Raw genomic sequence first — 24,391 nt, forward strand, 5'->3', positions numbered from 1 at the left:
CCTAAGTGAACTGGAGGAAAGTGTGGTTGCACATCCGTTCTGCTAAACCCCCAGAGGGGAAGGGGAGGATCTCCCATACAGCCAATGCTGAAACAAACCTAGCTGCTGCAGTGCAGGAAAAGATTGAAGGAGAAGAGAAAATCCCCAAAGAATATTGGGACCTCAGGGAGGTTTTCAGTGAAAGGACCTTCGACAGACTTACCCCCCCCCCCAGCACCACTGATTGCAGCATTGAGATCCTCCCAGGGGAAAAACTCCCTAAGTCTCAGATTGATTCAATGATCCCATGTGAAATGGAGGAATTACGAAAGTTCATTGACAAAAATTTAAAAAGAGGATTCATACAAACGGCTAGACAATGGGTGGCTGCACCAGTATTGTTCAGAGAAAAGAAAGATGGCTCCTTTCACTTATGCATTAACTATAAAAACCTGAATGCCATTTGCATGGAAAATGTGTACCCGCTACCACTCATGAAGGACACGATGGCCCAGTTGGGTAAAGGGAAAAAATCCACGAAGTTGGACCTAAGGGAAGCCAGAGTCAGAATAAAGGAGGGAGATGAGTGGAAAACTTCTTTCAACTGCCTTTTGGAACATTTCCAGTTTAGGGTACTCCCATTTGGACTTCAGGGGGCACCAGCAGTCTTCATGCAATTAATAAATGAAGTATTATATGAGCAAGGGGGTACAAGGGGGTGTTGGTTTACCTTGACGACATCCTTATCTACATGGAAACATATGATGAACACGTGACTTTGGTGTGCTCGGTTCTCAAAAAAACTCTGGGCCATAGAACTTTATGCCAAATTGTCTAAGTGTAAATTTCACTAGGAGAGGATCGATTATTTGGGATACCGTATCTCCCACAAAGGTATCGAGATGGACCCGGCAAAAGTCTGGGCTGTCACTGAGTGGGCACCTCCTCGCACCCGCAAGCAACTACAAAGTTTTTGGGGATTTGCAAATTTCTATTGCCAATTTATCCCCTCATTTGCAACCATTGCACTGCCAATTACCAATCTCCTAAAATCAAAGGGAGAGGTTAAACCTAGGCCGGGTAAACCTCTGAAACCTCTATGGAATGTCAAGCAGCTTTCGAAAAATTGAACTGTCTGTTCACAGCTGAACCTGTTTTGAAACACCCAGACATGGATGCACCATTCGTGGTTCAAGATGATGCCAGTGATGTGGCTGTGGGGGCAGTATTGCTCCAAACAAACATAGAGGGCAAATTGCAACCTTGCACTTATACCTCACGTAAGCTTACAGAAACAGAAAGGAGATGGGCCATATGGGAAAAAGAAGCTTTTTCTGTCAGATGGGCCTTGATGACCTGGTGACATTTCCTGGAGGGGGCGCAATACCCTTTTGAAGTACAGACTGATCATAAAAACCTGGAAGCATTGAAGACCCCATGTAAGCTATCACCTAAACAAGTGCGCTGGGCACAACATTTCAACCATTTCAACTTTACCCTAAAATATATTCCAGGAGGGAAGAACTTTATGGCTGATTCCCTGTCCAGGCTTCCCCAGGACAACAGCACCAGACCAACCATAGTTCATCCAGTCATCCCGGCTAAGAACCTAGCTGTCCCAATGGTTACTAGGAGCCAGGGCCCAGTGGATTTAGATGTGATCACTGACCTTATGGACAAACTTAAGAAAGCTCTCTCATCCAATGACTGGTTCAAAAAACATTGTGATGAATGCACCATGAAAGATGGACTGGCTTGGGTGGGAGCTAAGCTGTACGTTCCTGCCAGCCTGAAAACTGTTTTTCTTCAACGGGCCCATGACTCGAGAATGGCGGGTCATTTTGGGTTTCTAAAAACTTTGCATTTGATTAAGAGGCCTTCCCTGAAAAAAAGACATTGAGTCCTACATAGCCAATTGCCCTGTCTGTGCAGCCACTAAGAGACCACCAGGGAAGGCTCAAGATCTCCTTCAAAGTGTTGCCTGATCTGGGGCCCTGTGGAAGGAGATATTGATGGATTTTATTGTGGGGCTACCAGAAAGCCTTGGAAATACCGTCATTTGGGTAATCACCGATCTGTTCTCCAAACAGATCCATTTTGTGCCCTGTTCCAAGATCCCATCAGCAAAGTCATTGGCTAAATTGTTTATTTTACACATGTATAGATTATATGGAACACCTAAACACATTATTTCGGACAAAGGAGTCCAGTTCACCTCTCACATTTGGAAAGAGTTCATGAAATTGATTGGCTGTGCCCAGGGACTAAGCTCCACCCATCATCCACAGACTAATGGGGCTTGTGAACGTGCTAACTTGGTTCTGGAGCAGTACCTTTGGTGTTTTATCAATTATCAACAGGATAATTGGGCTGAACTTCTGCACATGCAAAGGTGGCATACAATAATTCAGTACATAGCAGTACCAGAATGACTCCTTTTAAAGTTGTGTTTGGCCAGTAATTTGTACCAATTCCTGAATTGCCTCAAGAGACACCTCAAATTTGGAGTTGGACAAAACCAATATTTGGTGTCCTGGAAACATTTTCCACCATCTCAGGCTGAATGGGTGGACAAATCCCACGTCAGAACTCCCAGACTTTTGCAAAAGTTCTACACCAAGTATCCTGGTAAGCCTTAATTTTATTCTATACTATTGGTTGTTATTGTTGCTTTGTTTCTTATTTCCCCAGGTATGATGTCCTTTTCTGAAGGAGGGCTGGATGTCAGCCTCTGCTTTTCTTACTTGCTATCGGCTGCCATAAAAATGGGGAAGATGAGGGCATGATATTTGGGAAGGTAATAAAGGGTACAAGAAGTGATATGGAAAAGAAAGTTTTCTTCTCACCATCTTCTGCGCATGCTGGTGGCCGGTGTTTGGACCTGGTCAAGGACAACCATCCTACATACCAACATGACGATGCCTTTTGGAGATGCAATCCACATGACACCTAAGGGAGTTGCAGATTGGACACTGCATCGGGTCATTGGAGGGAGGGGCTGGGTTATCATTTGATATGTACTTTTTTGCACCTTTCTGGCTGAGATCTTTACTTTCACTGCTATCTTTTCATAACCAGTTAAACCAGTGATGCTGTGGACCGCATTGTTGTACGCCACTTCAGCAAAGGGTAGCGAGTCTGACAAGTTGTCTTCTGATAGTCCACATAACACCAGATGTATTGTTAAACCATCGCATTGGGTCTCTCTATTGCGTCGTTCGTGTTGTGATGAAACGCTGAGCTGAGTTCTTGTGTGGACCCAATGGAGCTCAGGAACTCTCTCCATAACTTGGCGGTGAACTGAACTCCGCAGTCTGAAATGATCCTTTTGGGCACCCTGTGCAGGTGATATATGTGTTTCACAAACATTTTTGCTAATTTCTTGGTAGACGGCAACCCTGAGCAAGCAACGAAATGCTCCTGTTTGGAAAACGAATCAATAACTATCCAGATTACTCTATTCCTGCTGCTGTCTGGGAGCTTGACAATGAAGTCCATTGCAATCTCTTCCCATGGTCAGCTAGGGCTGGCTACTCGTTATGGTAGTCCAGGGGGCTTCCCCGGCCGTGTTTTCATTGTTGCGCAAATAGCACAGCTTTTTACATAATCTTCCACCTTTGATTTCATCTTTGGCCACCAAAATTGATGCCTGGCAAGGTGGAGCATTTTTAGGAATCCAAAGTGGCCTCCTAGTTTTGCATCATGGCTTTGCTGTAGGACTTCCAGCCTCAACCTCGCAGGGACATACAGTTTGGATCCCTTCCAGGCTAAGCCACTGCTCATCGTTAGGATGTCCTTGTTATTGTTGAACCAAGGGTCTGCTAGGAGTGCTGCTTTCAACTCTGTCATCAGCTTATCCTGGCTTTGGGTGGTGACCTGGGCCACCTGTTGGTGGGAGGAAGAAATGATGGGTTGAACAACTTCTTCCTTCTTACTATCATACTGCGGTTTTCTCGACAAAGCATCCACCAACAAGTTATTCCCTGCAGGGATGTGTTTAAGTTCGAATTGGAACCTTTGGAAGTATTGTGCCCAGTGAACTTGTTTGGAGGATAGTCTTTGATGGGCATAGATAGCTTCGAGGTTGGTTGGGTTTTTCACCACCTTAGGTTGGTGATCCACCTCCTGAGGTTGTTGGCCCAGATGACTCTTTTGTGGTGGCTTCCAGGGCCTTCTCGTTACCACGCTGGCGGTTAGTGTGCACATTTGTGATATTGGGGCTGGAGCCGAGCACTCTAACACTCTGTGGCCGAATTGATAGCAATGGTGGCATTTTATTGCCCCCCCCCCCGAGGGATGGAACCAGTTGTATCTCTAAACTTAGGAACCACCTCATCACATTGTTCTGCTATCCATCCTGCAGCTTCCCCCTCATTCATCCCTTCTTCCATTGTCGAAAACTCTTCTCTGTAGGAAGGTGGGGTAAGAACCTGTTGGGGCATTGCAGGTGAGACTGGACTCAGTGGGGGGGGTCAATCCCTGGGTTGTCCACTGCCCAGTTATCTGCCATGGTGACATCTGCTGAGGGAGAGCAGGTACCCACTGGCATCTCTCCCATCCATGACCTGGGGTCAATTCACAGGTTGCAGCTCAAACAACAATGGCAGACTAGGGAGAGATATGCCCTAGGCCCTTTCTGCTGGCTAGTTTGATTTTCCCATGTTGTTGGCCAAGCAGGTGCCCACTGGCATCTCTTCCATCCATGACTTGGGAAGAAAGCCGAACCTGGTGGTGCTTGATTCAAAGGCTGCAGTCCCAACATTGGTGGCTGACTAGTGAGATATGCTGGCCAAATCCCTTCCTGCTGGCTCAGCTCATTTATCACTGTATGGAAGGAGTAATTATCTCCACTCCAGTATATTTCTGAGCCTTTGCTGGGGAATTGGGAGGGGGAATTTCCACTCACGTTTGGCTGCACAAATTGGTCTGGGAGGCTCCAATCATCTTGTCATGTGTGTGTGTAGAATTAGCCTTTCCAGCCCCCTCCGGCTGCATGTTCCCACACAAATTCCTTTGCACTTTGAAAGAATTTCAGAGAAGCAATTCATCATAAGCTTCTTTTCTCAAAAGGCTCTATCTTAATTATTCGCTGATATTTTACGTTGACCGGGTCAGGTCAGTGTTGGGAGTCAGCACCGCTTGCCAGCACCCTGTGCCGGGGTTGCTGGTGATTTATTTTAATGGGAGATTCAGGTTAATGTCTGTGTTCCACATATCATCCAGAATTAAATCAGAGTTCAAGGCAGAGCTTTCCTCAAAGTTCCAATTTATTAAGAAAGACATGTTGGTACATCTGTGGGAAACCTGAATCTGAAAGCTTCCTGGGTTTTCCACCCAGTTGAAAGTTCAACCCTTGCTCCCACACCCACAAGTTCATCACATGATCCAATCTTCCACTGCCACGCTGGCAATTCCACCCATTCACTTCTGGTCAGGTGCAGAGGTGTAAAGACAAAGGATGACCTTGGGCTTCTAGAAGGAATGTTTTATTTTGACAACAACATTCTACTCCTTACTATTCCCCCTCCCAATTCCCCACTAAACAAACAGTATAGTAAAATAAGAGAGTGTGTGGCAGGCCAAAGATCCTAAAAGGAATAAGACTGGAGGCCTGACAAAATAGAAGAAAATATAGAGGGGAGGAATCAAAGCTGGAAGAAAGACTTTTCTGCTTCCTTTACTCATTTTAAAGAATTCCAGCAATTAAAAGTAAGAATTACTTAAAGGAATGTTCATAAAATAGAAGGTCCTCTTCTAAATTAATTCAAGAAGCACCGCAAGATCTAGAAGAAAAACTGGTTTGTCTTAACACTGATATCAATGACATAAGTGATAAATTAATCTCAAGTAAAATAAAGAATTCAATAATTGCAGATGACAGATCTGTAATTGTCTTCAATTGAGAAGTTTATAGAGAGAACTGAACAAGTTGGAAGCTAGAATACAATTCATGGAAACAGAACCTTTGCGTGGTTATGAGATGTGTACTCTGAGGAGCATGAGAGCTGGGTCAGAGATTCAGGTCTGGGCAGGTCCCATTAGAGGAGCCAGATGAAGAGTGTTTTTTCTGTACAGTATATTAGGACATAATTTACAGAAACCCATACTGAATCAATCATTGCTCAAGTCAAGAAGGACCACACTAGATATTAGTATCCCTAATATTTAGTGCTATAGCAGGTGTCCTCAACCCCAGGCCATGGCCCATTGGGAACTGGCCCATGCAAGCAGTGGGTGAGTGTGTTAGCTTGTGAAGCTACATTCATGCATGTGCAAGCGTGAAACCATCCCCCCCTCCACACAAACACTGTTGCTGCCAGTCTGCAATTCCAGAAAGATTGGGAACTTAGGACTATTGAAAAAAAAGCTGCAAATATACAAAGATCGAAAACAAAGAAATAATGATCTTTTATTACCAACCAAATCCAACAAGAAAAGGACATCTGACAAGAATGTAGCAGTTCTGGAAGGAACAACATCCAGAATCAGAAAGAGCAGAAAAGAGACTAGCAGATTAATGTTGATTTATAGTATGGAATAAAGCATTCATGAAATCAGAATTGGAAGAACTGCAGAGCTCCATCCAGGGCAAAGAAATTGAAGTATTCATTCATTCATTCATTCATTCATTCATTCATGTACAAAATAACAGGTATAAGTTTAAACATGGGCATGAACAAAGGAAATGAGTACAAATAAATGGGGGCAGTAGGACAGGGACGGTAGGCATGGTGGTGCACTTATGCATGCCCCCTTTACGGACCTCTTAGGAATGGGGTGAGGTCCATGGTAGATAGTTTAAGGTTGAAGCTTTGCGGGTTTGAAGATGCAACAACGGAGTCAGGTAGAGCATTCCAGGCATTGACCACTCTGTTGCTGAAGTCATATTGTCTGCAATCAGGTTTGGAGTGATTTACCTTGAGTTTGTATTTATTGTTTGCCTGTATATTATTGAGGTTGAAGCTGAAGTAGTCATTGACAGGACATTGTAGCAGACAATTTTGTGTACTATGCTTAGGTCAGACCATAGACGGTGTAGTTCCAGGTTGTCCAAGCCCAAAATTTTGAGCCTAGTGGCGTAAGGGATTGTATTGTGAGCAGAGCAGTGGAGTACTCTTCTCTGAAATACTTTTGAACCCGCTCAATTGTATTAATGTCCAATAAACAATGTGGATTCCAGGCAAATGAGCTGTATTGAAGAATTAGTCTGGCAAAAGTTTTGTATGCCCTAGTTTGCAGTACAATGTTACTGGAGAAGAAACTTCGCAAAATTAGGTTAACAACTCTTAATGCCTTTTTGGCAATGCTGTTACAGTGAGCTCTGGGGCTTAGATCATTTGAGATTAGTACTCCTAGGTCCTTGACAGAATGAAGGTTGTCTACGAGGTCGTATCCACCCAGCTTGTATTTAGTGTTCTGATTTTTGTTGGCTATATGTAGGACAGCACATTATTTAACAAATGCTCTGTGTGTCAGAATGGTCGCACAATTGGCAACTCCAAATCTCATCTGAGATTTGGATTTGCCAATTGCGCGACCATTCTGACACATAGTCAAGGTCGCTTTGTAGGGTAGCAGCATTGTTAGTGGTGTTAAATAGTTTTACATCATCAGCAAAGAGGACACAGCTGCTTATAATATGATCGCAGAGGTCATTTATGTAAAGCAGGAATGTAAATGCAGAGCAGAAGCCATTGCTGTTGACAAAGACCGAACTAAAGAACGTGTTGAAGAGATTGGCCTTAACAGCTTCATCATTACAGTCTTTCTCGTTGTGTCCCTTTAGGGGTGGGATAGTTTTTGAGTCTTTAAGTTTGGTATTTACAAAATTATAGAAGGCTCGGGTGTATTTTGAGTGTAACAACTCTTCTTCCTGTTTGTAATGGTAATTGGTGCATTCTGCCTTTATCTGGCAGCATAAGGTTTTGTAGCGGTTTTAAAAGTTAGCTACGTAGCCAGTTTTGTTTTCTTGCCAAAGAGATTTTTTTATCGAAGCTTTCTTATTGTTATGGGTATTCTTTTTTTGCTTTAGGGGTTATTAATGGTATGTGTAGTTTAATGACTCTATTGACTTCAAGCAAAAATCTGTTGTAATGGTCTTCTGCAGTATTACAGCCAGCGAACTGAAGGTGCCAATCAAGTGATGAGAGATCAGTAACTATGTGATCATAATTTGCTTTTTAAAGTTATAATTTGGGGTCCCATCAATATGACCCTCTTTGCAAGGATGTAAATTGAGACAAAAATCAATCATGTTGTGGTCACTGTTGGAAAAGGTTATTTAACTTGTAGACCATAAATTGAATTTAAACTATTGCAGAAGATGAGATGTAGGCAGTTGTTGAGCCTAGTGTTGTTTGTTACCAATTGATCCAGCCCCAGAGTTGTAACAGCATTGTATAGAGTCACATATATAGGTTCGGTTGTACATTCGTTTAGGGTCCAATTAATAAGTGGTAAATTGAGGTCACCAAGAAAGATAAGTGGGTGCAGGCAGGAAGCTGCGCACATTAGTAATGCAGTTAGTTTGATCATATGAGCAAGGTCGTAATCAGGGGCTCTGTAACATAGTAGAAGTGAAGTGTGATATTTAGGGACAGTTTACAGACAATGGTCTCAGGAAGAGTAAGCTACTGTGTAACTTTAATCTTTTTCAAATTTAGGGACTTTTTGTAGAAAAGTTTCAACCAAACTTAGCACACGGACAACCTACAAAGCTAGCTATGACATCTGACAGCAACCTATCAGGATACTCTTCCTGTGCCCCAGGAAGTTCAAAGCTCAGAGAGGGCATAAAATGCAGGGACTCTCAGCATCTCTTTCCTTTTCACCCAAGAGCTCCAAGGCATGTGATCCTGTCCACCATTAAACCATCTTTCCAAACAGCCTCCATGTTTGCAGGATCTTTTTCCCCACTTGGAACTGAACCCAGATGGACATTTCTTCCAACAATTTCATCCTTGCTGAAGTAACTCAGATTGCACAGCCAAACTAGTGGAAATCAGTATTAAAGGAAACTAGCATAACTATTAAATCATTTTCATTCTCAAACCAGGCACCCTGTCTTCGGCTTTCTCCTCAGAAAGATCAAATCCCCTTACCCAAAGAAGAAATATTGAAACAAAAAATAGCTGGGCATCTAGGACAGCACAAAAAGAACAAAAGAATGTTTCCTAGCACAAGTATTAAAAGATGCCAAAGCTGTAATATCAAATACTGTATAAACACTAGATCATGTAAGAAACAAACTAACTAATGTACAGCACAGATGCAGTTATAACTGAATACTGTGGATACAAAATTAGCAAACAAGGAAAAAACAAACAGTACACTACAAAATGGAAGATCAAACTGGAAAATAAGATCCACTTGCAGAGATCAGGTGCAAGCAAGTTAGAACAGATGAAAGAAAAGAAGCTGAAATTAAGAAGACCAAGAATTCTTGATCAAGAAATGTCACCTAGATACAAGAAGATTAATTAAGTACTGGAAACAATAAAGCAACAAATAAAGCAATAAACAACTAAAGCCAAGAAGTTTAGCCGATACAAAACCCAAATTGCACACTATTGGGAGAATCTCCAATCTCAGTCAAAACAAAAACTTTTGTACCAATCCATCAGTGGAGAGAATACCATGCACAGGTCAAGATTTGACAAAGAAAAAACAATGCCGTTTGGGGCACACAATGTAGCAACACAAAAAATACAACAAAAATACAACTTCAGTAAAGGAGGTAGTTAACAATAAAATGGTTGAAATTAGAGAACTTATAATAACAGCAGAAACTATGGGAAAAAGAACAAAAAAATCAAGGATTAGTCAGCATCAGGTGAAGATGAGCTTCATTGTTGAAATATCTGACTTGTCTGCTCTTAACCATTGTCAAGCAGTTTAGCAACAGACTGCAAAGAGCTGAAATTGAAGATTGGTTAAATCTGGCAAAACCTACCTGATAATGAAAGATCCAATAAAACTGGCAGCACCAGGCAACTCAGGCCAATTATGCACCTATTTACTAACAATTTTCAGTTCCACCTGATGCTTAGGGAGTCCAACAGCATCTAGTTGAAAAGAAAGTAAATAGATATGACCTGAGAAAGGAGATGATTTCAGGTTTCTTCATTTCTTTTTTTATTCCAATCCCCATTTAATGCCATAGCATAGCACCTTAAAATATCTATCTATCTATCTATCTATCTATCTATCTATCTATCTATCTATCTATCTATCTATCTATCTATCATCTATCTATCGAAAAAAACCATTTATTCTTACTATGTTTCTGAATTTACATTGAATTTAATTGCATATGTAATGTAGGCACTGTATAATACAGATGCCTAAGCATCAGTATATGCACTAGTTTTACTAAGCATAAATTTGCTGTTTACTGAATTATACTTCTGCATACAATGTGTTATTTCTGTTTCATGGATTAGTACATTATATAAATCTATAGAACCTAGAACTAAAGAGAAATTTCCTGACAGTTAGAACAATTAATTAGTAAAATGACTTGCCTCCAGAAGTTGTGGGTGCTCCAGCACTGGAAGTTTTAAAGAAGATATTGGACAATCATTTGTCTAAAATGGTATAGGGTTTCCTGCCTGAGCAGAAGGTTGGACTAGATGACCTCCAAGGTTCCTTCCAACTGTGTTATTCTATTATAAATAAGTAATATATACCTTTACCTATGTGTCCAGTCTATTACCTATCATTAATGAATTCTAAGAAAATTCATGTAAGAATAGCATTCCAATTATAAAAGAGCACTTCAATTATCTAATGTATAATGAAAGAACTACATGGATTCCGAAGCCCAATATACAAGCATATATCCAGTTTTGCAACTGATCAGTATTAGAAGTTAATATAAATAATGTACCTATATAAAACAAATATTGACTACAGTATTGCTATTAAATAAAAATCATACAAATGTATGATTGAAATGGCAGCTTGAATAGCAGTTCATAAAGACAATTTATCTCACCAATGTTACAATATTGACATTCCTTTTAAAATCATTTTTGGCAGGATGAAGTGGTCCGCTTTTCAAGCATTCAACCTCAGATAGAAAAACTGAAGGTACAAGGCAAAGCACTAAAACAGAACCAGCAGTGTCCAGTGTTTTTGGAAGCAGATCTTGTTGCCTTTAGTAATCATTTCGCTCAAGTGTACAATGATTTGAAAGCTAGAGAAAAGCAGCTACAAACAAGTAAGTGCTGATACTAATTATTGTCAACAAATAGCTCAGAACTAAAATGGGTTTGGAAGGTCATTTATATATTTAGCTATGTAACAAAAAATCAATGGTCCTGCAGCTAATCATAACTTTTAGTCATTTTTCTATCCTTCTTCTGTACAAGTGCAGTATATATGCAAAACAAAATATAAATTTTGTTTATTTGGAATTGATTTGGGCTTTGATTAAAAAATGCTGATTGTACATCACCTACAGAAATTGGTGATCAAATTTAATGATAAGTAGAACTAGGGTTCCATTAGGTCATAATGTCATTATGCATTATACAATGTTTATTGTAAAGAATAAACCAGCATCAAACTTACTTTACTTCAAAATGCCAGTTATTAGAGTCATCTAAAGTTGAGGGGACACAGTGGCTCCTTGGCTAAGATGCTGAGCTTGTCAATCAGAAAGGTCGGCAGTTCGGCCATTTGAATCCCTAGCACCACACAATGGAGTGAGCTCCAGTTACTTGTCCCAGCTTCTGCCAACCTAGAGTTCAAAAGCAGGTAAAAATGCAAGTAGAAAAATAGGGACTATCTTTGGGGGGAAGGTAACAGCATTCCATGCATCTTTGGCATTTAGTCATGCTGGCCACATGACCACAGAGATATCTTCGGACAGTGCTGGCTCTTCAGCTTTGAAACGGTGAAGAGCACCTCACTCTAGAGTCGGGAAGGGCTAGCACGGGTGTTTGCAACCTGTGGCTCCAGAGCCACATGCAGCTCTTTGGGCCCTCTGCTGTGGCTCCCTGTCAGGTGATCCCACCACTGACTGCCCCTGCCCCTTGCCCTTCCCTCCCAGTCACTCCTTGCCTGGTCTGAGAAGGTAAAGGCAATGGCAGGGGATGGGGCTGATTCTCTGGAGCTGATTCTCTGGAGTTTCTTCTGGCCCTTGTTGGTGCTGGGCATGACTTGGCCACTTGGGGAGACATGCAACCTGCTCTTTGGCCCAAGATACTGTCCCAACCCAGCCAGGATTTGATGCTGGCTTCACTAACACGAGGGCTGGTGTCCTGGGAATGGGATCTGGGATGATGGGATGACAGAAAGGGGATGGGCCCACAACACCCAGCCCAGATTTAAAACTTGTACAGGGGACTTTCACCACCCAGAAGACATTTTTCAATGAAAGCAGGCAGTGGCACATCTCCGCTGGAAGAGTAAAGTTCAGGGCAGTGGGAAAAGGGGGCTGGCCCTGCCAAACCTCACATGCACACCCTGGGGGTCAGGTTCAAAGAAAGCCAGTGCCCTTGCCAATGACATTCACCAATCAGCCGGTCTGCCCCCTCTCTGTATCTGTGTGTCTCTGCGTCTCTCTGTCCATCTGTCTGTCTGTCTGTGTGTGTGTCTTCTCTCTCTCTCAGAAAGCCGAGGCTGGGCCAACCTGGCAAGTTCTTCTTGGGGCTCTTTGCTACTCCTTTTCTTTCTTCTTGGCAACTTTTTGGAAATCCAGGCTGAATGAGCATGAGCCGTGGTGGAGGCTTTCCTTCGGGTGAGCCTCCCCCTCCTTCTTCTCTCGCAACCACAGCCAGCCAGAGAGAGACACACACACAGAGGGAGAGGGGGAGAGAGAGACATAGAGAGACACAGAGATAAAGAGAGAAGGGGGAAAGAGGGAGGGGAGAGACACACAGAGAGAGAAACAGAGAAAGAGGGAAGAAGAAGGGAGGGAGAGAGAGAGAGAGAGAGACAGAGAAAGAAGGGAGAAGAAGGGGGAAGAGTGACACACAGAGAGACCCTATATAATCCTGATAGGCATTAAAAAAATCGCTGCTAACATGTCATGTAAAGATAAATGTTGGATAAAAATAAACTTGAATTTCTATATAATGAAACTTTTTGTTTTCCAAGTTGACTAAATAACTGTAGCTGGATTTTAAGTATTACATTGCAAAAGAAGTTAATGATTATTTTTGCTTGGACTCAATACAATCTGTCAGCAGTGCTTCTAAAATTTCTCTTAATTAGCAGAGAGATAAGATTGAAGGATACAATTCTGTATGCTTCTTGTGTTGCTTAAAATTGGTTTGCAGGGATTTAGTAATAATAATATTAATATTATTAATTCTGACTGTACTGTGACATTATTTTAAGGGGGTTTGATTATGCTTTTTCCATTGAATTAAATTGGTTGTTTTTAGTTTGCATTTACTTTTTAAAGAACATAACTTGTATTTCAGTGATTTGGTTTTAAATTAATATATTTCAATTATTATTTGTGCTGTTTATTAAAGTGTATTTTTAAAAGTGTAGTTATGTGTTTGTGTGTATACACACACATGCATATTCACAGATTTTTTTTTAAAAAAAATCCTTCTTACCCCTATTAGTGATATATCTTGCATTTTTCTGGAGCTCCTTTTTCAATATGTTGAAGTACTGCATAACTAGATTTTGTCAGTAATGTACATTTATGTCTTCTTCCCATCCATAGTTCCCTCATATATTTCAAACATCATCTCTCATTAATTGTTGTAATAGTATTGCATTAATTGCAAGTTTTCTTATGCATGAATGGTTGCTTCCAGCAACCAACCTAACATCTGACACATATTAATCCAGGTGATGTCCAAAGTGGCATGATTCTTTTTGTTTGTATTGTCCATGTTAGATCGGGTAGAGAGGAGGCAGACACTGGCTTAACGTAACAACAGCTCTTTATTGTAAAGCAACAAGTCTGTACAATCCAGCAGCTTCTTGGTCTGAAGCAGCCCTTTTATAGGGAGGTGTCAGACCTCTTAACCAATAGGATTCAATCTCTGTTTCCGCCTGAACAGAGGACCTGTTTGGAAACTATAGCAGATAGAGTTAATATCTAACACCACTCCTCTCTTAGTTAGGGTGTTTCTATTGGTCACGTAATCCCGTAGGTAGGCGGGTTTTTGTTTCGTCCTACTAGACCTGCGCAGTTCATTTGGAACTGGTTCTTTGGGCAGGTCGGAAGGGTCTGTCTGCTCTCCAGCTCTGCTTGGTAGAACCTCCTGGAACTTTTCCCAGGCCGCGGCTGGAGCTTCTAGGACTTGCTCGTTTGGAGCTCACTGTGGGCCTGCATCAGATTCAGATAAGTCCCCCAGTACCCTCGGGCTTGAGTTGGCTGTAGAGGGAGTGAGCACTCATTCCCTTTGGGTAGGCCCTTGGCTGAGTAGTTCAGGAGTTTCATCTGGTGTTCTGAGATTGGAGTGGGAGAGGCGGCCATGGAGTTGGTCAACATGCCTCCTCCAATTTCTACCATCCTCTAGCTCTAACAAATAAGAGCGAGGCCCGGTGATGCCTATCACTGTAGCAGGGATCCACAGAGTTCCCCCTGCGTAGTTGTGGGCATATACCGAGTCCCCTATGCTAAAGTTTCGAATTTTGCTTGTTGAGTCAGGGGGCAATATGGCAGAATAGTTTGGGTATAGCCGGTCTAAATGGGACCTTAGGCAGCGACCCATGAGAAGCTCGGCAGGGCTTCTCCAGATATTGGCACTTGGCGTGATGTGTTGGATTAACAAATAGTGATCAACCCATGTTTGCCAATCCCCCGGGCCCATCCTGGCGAGGGCCTCTTTTGAAGATCGCACCATTCTCTCCGCCTGACCATTGGAATCCGGATGGAATGGAGCGAACAGAGCATGCCGAATTCCTGACTTGCTAAGTAGGTCTCAAATTGCATGTCTATGAATTGGGGCCTGTTGTCAGAGACCAAGACATCGGACAGGCCATGCGTGGTGAAAAGTCGCCGTAGCACCTTGATGACCACCTCTGCCATGGTGGAGGCCATCAGGACTACCTCTAACCACTTCGAGTACGCGTCCACAACTACAAGGAAAGTTTGGCCATGAACTGGGCCAGCAAAATCTATGTGCACCCTAGACCACGGTGCTTGAGGACGCTCCCACTCCTTAGCGGGCGCCTCTGGGGGAGCTGGTCTTGACTCCTGGCATGGTGTGCAGGTAGCCACCAATTCCTCTATCTCCCTGTCCATGTTAGGCCACCAGATGTAGATCCCAGCCAAAGACTTCATCCTTACAATACCAGGATGCCCCACATGTAAAGCCTCCAATACTGCCTTTCGCAGCTTGTTTGGAATAACCACTCGGTCCCCCCACAGCAAACAGCCATTAATGACAGACAATTCATCACGTTTTGTAGCATACAATTTGCACTCAGCCCCAACAGGCCCCTTGGGCCACCCCCTCCACACCCAGTTCAAGATTTGCTTGATGGTGGGGTCTTTTGCCAAAAATCAGGCAACGTCATTGGACGAGACAGGTCCAGTGTCCAAGCAGTCAATAAGTAGGACCGGTGTCTCGGGAGTGGGGTTGGCCAAGTTCGAAGTCCCGGCCATAAAGGTACTTGTGGAACCTTTTGACACCCACTACTGCAGCCAGAGCCTCACGGTCCATCTGGCTGTAGTTTCCTTCTGCTGAAGACAAGGTTCGTGAGTAAAACGCAATAGGGGCTTCTGTGCCATTGGACATGCGGTGGCTCAGAATGGCGCCCATGTCGAAGGGCGATGCATCACAGGTTAACACCAGTGGTAGGGTCTGGCTGTATTGGATTAACAGGGAGTCAGCTGTCAGCAGTCGCTTGACCCCAGCGAATGCGGCAGCCTCAGCTCGGCCCCAGGACCACTTGGCGTTCTTGGCCAGAAGACGGTGGAGCGGTTCAGCAACAGTAGCTTTCTGTTTAAGAAAGACGCTGTAGAAATTAAGGAGCCCAAGGAATGCCTGCAGCTCGGTTTGCGTGCGAGGTGTGGGGGCTTCCTGGATTGCTTTTACTTTTTGTGAAGTCAGGTGAATCCCAGAGCCATTGATCATGTACCCCAGGAACTCGACCCTCAGTACATTAATTTTGCATTTTTCTTTTTTAAGCTGGAGGCCCTTTTCTCTAATTCTAGCCAAAACCATTCGAACTCTTTTTAAAAGTTGTGCCTCGTTTGCAGCCGATACCAAGATGTCATCAAAATAGGGGACGACTCCTGGTATCCCCTGCAAAAGTCATTCCATGATGCTTTGGAACAGTCCAGGGGTGATACTAACTCCAAATTGCAGGCGGTGGCATTTGAATACACCCCTGTGCATCACAATGGTTTGAGCCTCCGCTGTGACACCATCTACAGGCAACTGCTGGTATGCCTGCGCCATGTCCAATTTAGCAAAAAAATTTCCTGGGCCTAGCGAATGTAGTAAATGCTGTACAATGTGCTTTGTTGTAGCACGTTGGTAATTGTGCATTTATAGTCCACGCAGATGTGGACTGACCCATCGGGCTTGACCGGGGTCACAATGGGAGTTTCCCAGTGAGCGTGGTCGACTGGTTCCAGGATTCCCTGGCTCACTAGCTTGTCAATTTCCCTATCAATTTTTGGGTAGAGAGCGAAAGGGACTCTCCTGGGCTTCAGCCTAATTGGCGCTATGTTGGGGTCCAAATTAAAAGAAATCGGCGTCCCCACATACTTACCAAGACTGGGGCTGAAGACGTCCTCAAACTCCTTAAAGATGGCCTCTGCACCGTCTTCTTTCACGGAGTTGATTCCAGTCACCTCCAACCCTAGGGCTTGGAACCAGTCGAGCCCCAGGAGGCTCTGCAGGTCTTTTCTGGCCACAGTCACCGGCAGGTTGGCGTGGAATTCTTTGAATTTTACACGGAAAATGCTGTGGCCGATGATGGGGACCTGGTTCCCCTGATAGTCGTGCAGGCTGATGTCTGGGGTGCGAAGCTGCCGTTTCTTAAGACCCGGAATGGCTTGCTTCAGGGTTGACCAAGACATGGTCATTAAGGACGATCCAGTGTCTATTTCAAGCTCGCAGGGAGCGTCCTCTATGAGGACAGTGAACTTCTGCTTTTTTGGCCGCCTAGTGTGGATTTGTCCTATCGCAGTGTGATAGGTGACCTTTGATTCTCTCTCTGGGCGCCCTTGTATGATCACCTTCCTGCTGCCTAGTTGTATGGTCTTTTTATTGTAGATTTCATTTTGATTTTACCATATATGTTTTTATTAAAGTTATCTTTTAATGTGTTTTATCTTAAGTTACCCAAAGATCTTTAACTATTGGACATTTTGAAAATTTCCTTCAGTACACATTTTCAAATAGCTGCTAGGAAACATTTATCCTAAATTGGTTTACTGTAAGAATGCCTATATGTCAGGAGAAAACAGCATCCTTGCTTTTACAAGATAATATTATATAGTGCAATACCAAGAGGATTCTGTGTCCCTTATGTTTAAAAATATCATAATCCATTATAGCCCTATTTTCTATTAAGAATAATGAACAATACGGTCCCATTCTTGATCTTTTTCTTCCATGGACTACTTTGAGAGTATGATGAAACATGCATGCATGCATGTATGTATGTATGTATGTGTCAGAGTTCCAAATAACATCCAAAATTAAATCAGAGTCCAAGGCAAAGTATTGCTCAAAGTTCCAATTTATTAAGAGAGTCATGCTGGCACATCTGGGGAAAACCCAAATCTGAAAGCTTCCCGGTTTTCCCCACCCAGTTGAAAGTTCAAGATCCCGCCCACACACCCAGAAGTCCATCACATGGTCCAATCTTCCACTGCCATGCTGGCAGTTTCACCCATCCAGTTCCAGTCAGGTGCAGAGCAGTGGTGGGCTCCGGATCCCATTCCAACTGGTACGGTTGGAACGGGCCCGGTGTCACCCACATGGACATGCGTGGTGCACAAATGCATCATACCTGCAACCCCTCCACAAGCCTCCACGACGCACAGCTTCACGCAGGCACCGTAGTTGCCATGCGCATGCACGGAAGTGCCAAAGGCTTAAAGGACAGGTAAGGAGCTCGGGTGGGCGGGTGGGCCCTCTGGAGCACCGTACCAGAATGGTACCCGTGCTCCGGGTAGGCTCTGGTACACCCGTACTGGGACATACTGCTTGCAACCCACCACTGGTGCAGAGGTGTAGAGACAAAGGATGACCTTGGATTCTAAAAAGGAATTTTATTTTGACAAGCTACATTTCAATTGGAGATTAGTGAAAAAAAGTTCCTCAACCAACTTCACAGACCCATTGAACTCTATTGATGGAACACCAAAGGGCCCATGATCCTCAGATTAAGAACTTGAAGTATACCTTCCATTAAATAATGGAATTTTAACATCTATATTACTTTGATTGAGTCAGGACTTTAATATTTGCCATTTTTATCTTGGCAGCAATAGTATTTCATTAAAATTCCATAAATTTTGGTTGTTTATCCTAACAGATTGTTGCAATAAAATATGTTAGTAATGAGATGATAAAGTGTCTGTTTGTATCAGATGTAAAACTGAAGGTAATGGAAAGCCATATCTACCACCTATTTGTATCAATGCAATTCTTAAAAAACTACTTTAAGGAACTAAACTTTGAAGTTTCATCAGTTAGAGAAATAAATAAATGTTAGAACTCCAGTCACATATTATATTATAAAACCAAAAACTTACATGAAAATTAAACTATAGAGGAAAAAAAATGAAACAGGACAGAAACAACTTATTTTTGAAAAAATATAATGAAACAGATGGAAAATATAAGGAATGTCTAGCCCAGCTATCTGCAACCTGTGGCTCCAGAGCCGCATGCTGCTCTTTGGTCCCTCTGCTGTGGCTCCCTGTCAGGTGATCCCACCTCTGGCTGGCATATCAGTCACTCCTTGCCTGGTTTGAGAAGGTAAAGGGAATGGGAATGGCAGGGGATGGAGAAGTGGCCAGGGCTGATTCTCTGGTGTCTCACTCTTGCTGGAGCTCCTTCCAGTCCTTGTTATGCTGGGCGTGCCTCAGTCGCTTGTGGAGACATGCAACCTGCTCTCCCCCCCCCTGAGATACTGGGCCAACCCAGCCACGACTGACGCCAGCTTCGCTAACATAAGGGCTGGTGGGGTGGGAATGGGATCTAGGAGGATGGGATGACAGAAAGGGGGATCGGCCCACAGCGCCCAGCCACAGCTTTAAAACTTGCACAAGGGACTTTCGCTGCCCGGAAGACACTTTTCAATGAAAGCCGGTGGTGGCACTGCTCTACTGTAGGAGTAAAGAAGTTCAAGGCAGCAGGAAAAGGGGTCTAGCCCTGCCAAACCTCACATGCCCACCCTGGGGGTCAGGCTTGGAGGAAGCCGGAGTGCCCTTGTCAATGACGCTCACTCATCAACTGGTCTCCACCTTCTCTCTCTGTATCTCTCTCTCTGTGTATCTCTCTGGTTCTCTCTCTCTCTCTCTTGGTCTCTGTCTCTCTTTCTCTCTCTGTATCTCTTCTCTCTCTCTCGGAAAGCCAAATCTGGGCCAACCTGGAGAGTTCTCTTTGGGGCTGTTCACTATTCCTTTTCTTTCTTCTTGGCAACTTTTTGGAAATCCGGGGTAAATGAGCACAAGCCATGGTGGAGGCTTCCCTTCGGGTGACCCTCCCCCCTCCTTCTCCTCTTGCAAACACAGCCGGCCAGAGAGAGACGAACAGAGAGAGGGAGAGGGAGAGAGGGAGACATAGAGAGACATAGAGATACAGAGAGGGGGAAGTGGGGAGAGAGATACAGAGAGAGGGGGGAGAGAGGGAGAGAGAAACACACAGAGAGAGATAACAGAAAGAGGGCAGAGAAGAGGTGAGAGAGAGGGACAGAGAGAGAGTTACAGAGAGAGGGGGAGAGGCAAAGAGAGAGAAAGATATGTCAAAAGGATTTTGTGGTTCCAAGTGTTTTTTAACAACTGGTTCTCTGCCCTAATGACTGGCTGGGTAGGCGTGGTTAGGATGGTCATTTGACTGGATGGGAGTGATACCAAGTTGGCCATGCCGACTCATTTTTTGTGGCTCCTGGTTTTCTTTTATGTGGGAAATGGGTCCAAATGGCTCTTTGAGTGTTTAAGGTTGTAGACCCCTGATCTACCCAATGTCTAGCCCAGTGCTAAAGTTTTTCTAATATTTATAATTATCTAGTGCTTGGGTAAAGCAGGCCTGCTCTGGATGCATTCCTAAAGCTAGTAGAAACTGGGCTGGAGATTATTATTTTTTCTTGAAATTAGATTCAAAAAGACTGACATTTAATAATAAGCTTAACATTATCGGCAGTAAGATAATGAGCCTTAGGTAACAAACCGTCAGTCTTTATAGGTAAGAACCAGCACATTGAATAAACTGCAAATGTATAATTGAAAAAGTGCATACTAAGAAGAAAAAGGAGACAGACTGGACCTTAATTACTCTATGCTTAATTTACTTTGCTGAATGGAATTGGCTAAAGATAAACTGCTTTTCATCTCTTTTTGGAGGTTATTGGAGAGCTATTGTTCATTGTACATACCTTAAAAGAGGGGTGTTAATTTGTTTTTATTCACAATAGAATCCAATTGCTGAACTAAATAAAGCAGGATTTCTTTACTTTTCTCACCTCTTGTGCAGCTTTTGATATTTTGCCATCTGTACGGTATAAAGAAATTATGAATGCAATTCTCTTGTGGATACAACAATCAGAAACAAAGCTCTCCATCCCACAAGTCACTATCACAGATTTAGAAACCATGGAGAAAAGGCTCAGGGAGCTAAAGGTAAACAGAGAAATACTGTCTTGCATATCAACATTGAGATTTAATGTAAAAGCAGTGAGTTATTTATAAATGTTATTTCAAACATACACTCTTGAGTGCTAGATGATCCTGTAAGATCATTCTCAGCCTGACTTGATAGAAGCTAAAAACTGATAATTTCACATATTACAGGCCTTACAAAGTTCTCTGCAAGAACGGCAGAATGGAATCAATTATTTAAGCACAACTGTAGAAGAGATGTCTAAGAGAGTTCCTGCAGGGGTCAGTCAGAAGTACCGGTCAGAACTTGAGGTAATCCTTAAACGTTGGAAGAAGTTATCAACTCAGCTGGTGGAAAATTGTAACAAACTTGAGGAACAGATAATGAAGTTGAAACAGTTCCAGGTTGGTTGAACTTGTTTTTTGTGGACTAAATTTTACTTGATAATATTGCCAAGAGACTTCAGTCTGGGGCAAAATGAGTGCTTTCTTGTTTGTATTTGCTTAATTTGTAGAATGGCAAACAAGCAAGTTTACAAAAATATTATTGAAGGTTGCTATGCTATTGATAAACTATAATATATTACATACGTATGTGTCTGTATGTTTCTATTTGCATAGATACACCTACAGAAATTTATTTTAAAAACTAGAAGTTATTTTTTGATAAACACTTATATACATGATTAATATATTTCTTTTACTTTTATTATTTTTAAAGATATTTTTTTTGATATATTGTTGAAATTATCCCCTGATTTAGTCACAATGGCATACTTTCATGCAGTGCAATGCTCTCTTTTCAAAACCAGAATGATACAAAAACCCTGAAAAAATGGATGGCTGAAGTGGATATTTTTCTAAATGAAGACTGGCCAGCACTTGGAGATTCAGAAGCATTAGAACAGTGTACAGTAAGTTTCCATCTTATGCTCTATTTCATGGGTGTAAATATCATATGCATAACTGTTTTACAAATACAGTTACTTTCATTTTGTATATTTATATGTTTCTGTAGGAAAAGTGTGTGAGATATCTGTGCAGCTACGGCTTCTGCTGGATTATTGTAGACATTTTTTTTTTCATTTTAATCACTATTTTAAATGGTCTTAATTTCAGTATGTTTTTCCTTGTTTCTTTTTCAAGAAATATGGTTAAAATTGCATATACAAGCAATAAAATTGAGTACTTTTCTTTAAATTATGGGTTTCTATATAGTATAATTGTAGTGAAATTGTACTTAAAATTGTCAGTTTGTGTAGACAATTCAGAATAAGTATGCATTAATATATCAATTTTAAATTTTTCCTCATTAAATTTATATACTGCATTTCTGTAAAATTATTCAATATGCCATAACATTTTATGTTTTATTTATTGAATCATGTCACATATCTTGACATCCTGGAAATTTGTTATACATTGATATATTTTCCTTATCAGGCTTTGGTGAATGACATCCAGACAATCCAGCCCAATTTAAATAGTGTTAATGAGATTGGACAAAAAATGAAGAAGGAAGCAGAGTCAGAGTTTTCTTTGAAATTAAATAATGATCTTAAAGCACTGAATGCTGAATGGGATAATATTTGCAAACAGGTATTCTATTAGGATATGTAGCATTAATTTATTTAAATTCCAGAGTGCTATTTAATATAATTTTCTCTACTTGGTACATAAATGGGAAAAGTGGAGTCAGAATATATCATTCAGAATAAGAAATCTTTAATAACTACTGTATATAAATGCATGCAAAATAGATAAATGTGACAAACAAATAAATAATTCTTTCCGGGAATTTGAAAGACCAGAGGTTGGAAAATACACAAAACATTTTGAATAATAATATATAGCAAAATATAATTAACTCTTATATCTTCATTGACTTTCACTTAGCACAAAATATTTTAATGTTGTAAGTATAGAAAACTAACATATGTGCCATTACAATTTTGTTATATATCCAAAACTAAAATTTCAATTATAAATAACTTGGAGCTCCAAATTATAGCATATTAATTTTTTATGTATGTTAAAAGCATCTCTCTGAGAAAAGCTTTATTTTCTCAAAAGAGTAATAGTAAATGAAAACAAAATTAATCTGGAGTAGGCAATGCCACAGCATAAAATTTGATAGTAAACTTTTGGATATTTTAATATTGTTTAATTAGAAATTACAAACTGGAGAAACAATGTCTACTATATGTTGTACTATATGAAAATACACAATTCATAGTTTTTCCACAATGTGACTGCATTTACCCGTCATCCTTATGGCATCATTTCTAAATATATAGAAATGATATTCTCAAACAAAATAGGAAATGAATGCAGAACATAGATTCTTGAATTTTCCACTCCTTTTTCTACTAAGTAGACATAGAAATAGCTAGAAGAAGAGTTTATATTTTCTTTTGTGTAACAAAGTAACTTGTTACGCTTATATGCATTTTTCTTCCAGAAACTTATCAGTGTTTATGTATACATATGGCAATATTTGAAATATAAACATGTTCTAAACATTTCAGGATTTTTAATTTATTTTAACTGTGAGACTCATACTCTGGTTATTCATTGGGTTCCAAAGTAGAGTTTTATCACTTTTTTGAGAGGAAAAATAACTCTTTTTTATTATTATTAATGCAAGGCCTATGCTAAGAAAGCAGCATTGAAGAATAGTTTGGATAAGATTGTAAGTCTACGAAAGGATTTGTCAGAAATGCATGAATGGATTACACAAGCAGAAGATGAATATCTGCAGAGGGATTTTGAATACAAAACACCAGATGAACTACAGAAAGCTGTTGAAGAATTAAAGGTAGTATATCAAACTGAATTGTTTGATTTGTCTCCAATTCTACTTTAAAGTTACCATCTATTTGAAATGGCTTATTTGAAAAAGTTGACCAAGTAATTTATTTATTTTTTGTTAGTTAGCATTTTTTTAAAATACATTGCCAAGATTTTTTTAGAATTTAATTTTATTTCAAACCAAATTCTCCTCCCTTCCATTCTTTCTTCTTATCATATAAGAATTAATTCCCAGGCTGTTATTTTCTTCCATTCTTCCCGTGGTTTTCTGTAGCCAGAATTGTATTTTGTCATAAATATTTGGAGCAAATTTGTGTCATGTGGCTACTAATTCTGTAAGTTTTTAAATGTCTGTTAGAATAGATCCTCATGGAATCCAGGAGATTCTTCAATGTTCTGCTGAAATTTGTAACTATCCAAAATAGTGTTGCACTGCAGATGTAGGGCAATTCATCAGTCCTAAAATACCTACCATATTCTTTGGAGTATAACATGCACTTTTTAAAAGCCGCACTTGGAACTGCCAAAAATCATCACCCAAAAAGTGTGGCTTTCTTTCCCAGTTACTAAGAGGCTTTGGTTTAAGGTGGCGCTTCTTTATGCAGCCCTCCTCTTCCTTCTGCAAGCAAGAGGTGCCTCAGAGACTTGGCTGGAAGGAGTGTGTCGATTACTGAGAAGTTCTTTTCTGGAAAACATATTGGAGTACTCCTGCAATCTGAAGCGACTACTCACTTTCCCAAAAAAGACCCCTCTCATGCTCTGGGGGGAGGGTCAGGGCACAGCCTCAGGAATGAACCTCTTCAGGATGGTCTTGGGGGGGGGGAATCTGCCCAATGGCCT

The 24,391-nt window shown here is 41.4% G+C and overlaps 1 protein-coding gene across 2 annotated transcripts in view; it reads left to right on the forward strand.

The window, feature by feature from the left end:
- DMD (dystrophin) overlaps nt 1-24,391 on the forward strand; it is a 1,188,090-nt gene that overhangs the window by 395,585 nt on the left and 768,114 nt on the right. For both annotated transcript variants that reach the window (XM_081951523.1, XM_081951524.1), the window contains exons 20-25: nt 11,020-11,200; nt 20,616-20,761; nt 20,933-21,145; nt 21,553-21,654; nt 22,184-22,339; nt 23,388-23,558. In XM_081951523.1, the coding sequence (XP_081807649.1) occupies nt 11,020-11,200; nt 20,616-20,761; nt 20,933-21,145; nt 21,553-21,654; nt 22,184-22,339; nt 23,388-23,558 (969 nt within the window). The remainder of the gene's footprint in view (nt 1-11,019; nt 11,201-20,615; nt 20,762-20,932; nt 21,146-21,552; nt 21,655-22,183; nt 22,340-23,387; nt 23,559-24,391) is intronic.

The sequence above is a fragment of the Natrix helvetica genome (genome assembly GCF_964273705.1).
Source record: "Natrix helvetica genome assembly, chromosome: 4".
NCBI lineage: Eukaryota > Metazoa > Chordata > Lepidosauria > Squamata > Natricidae > Natrix > Natrix helvetica.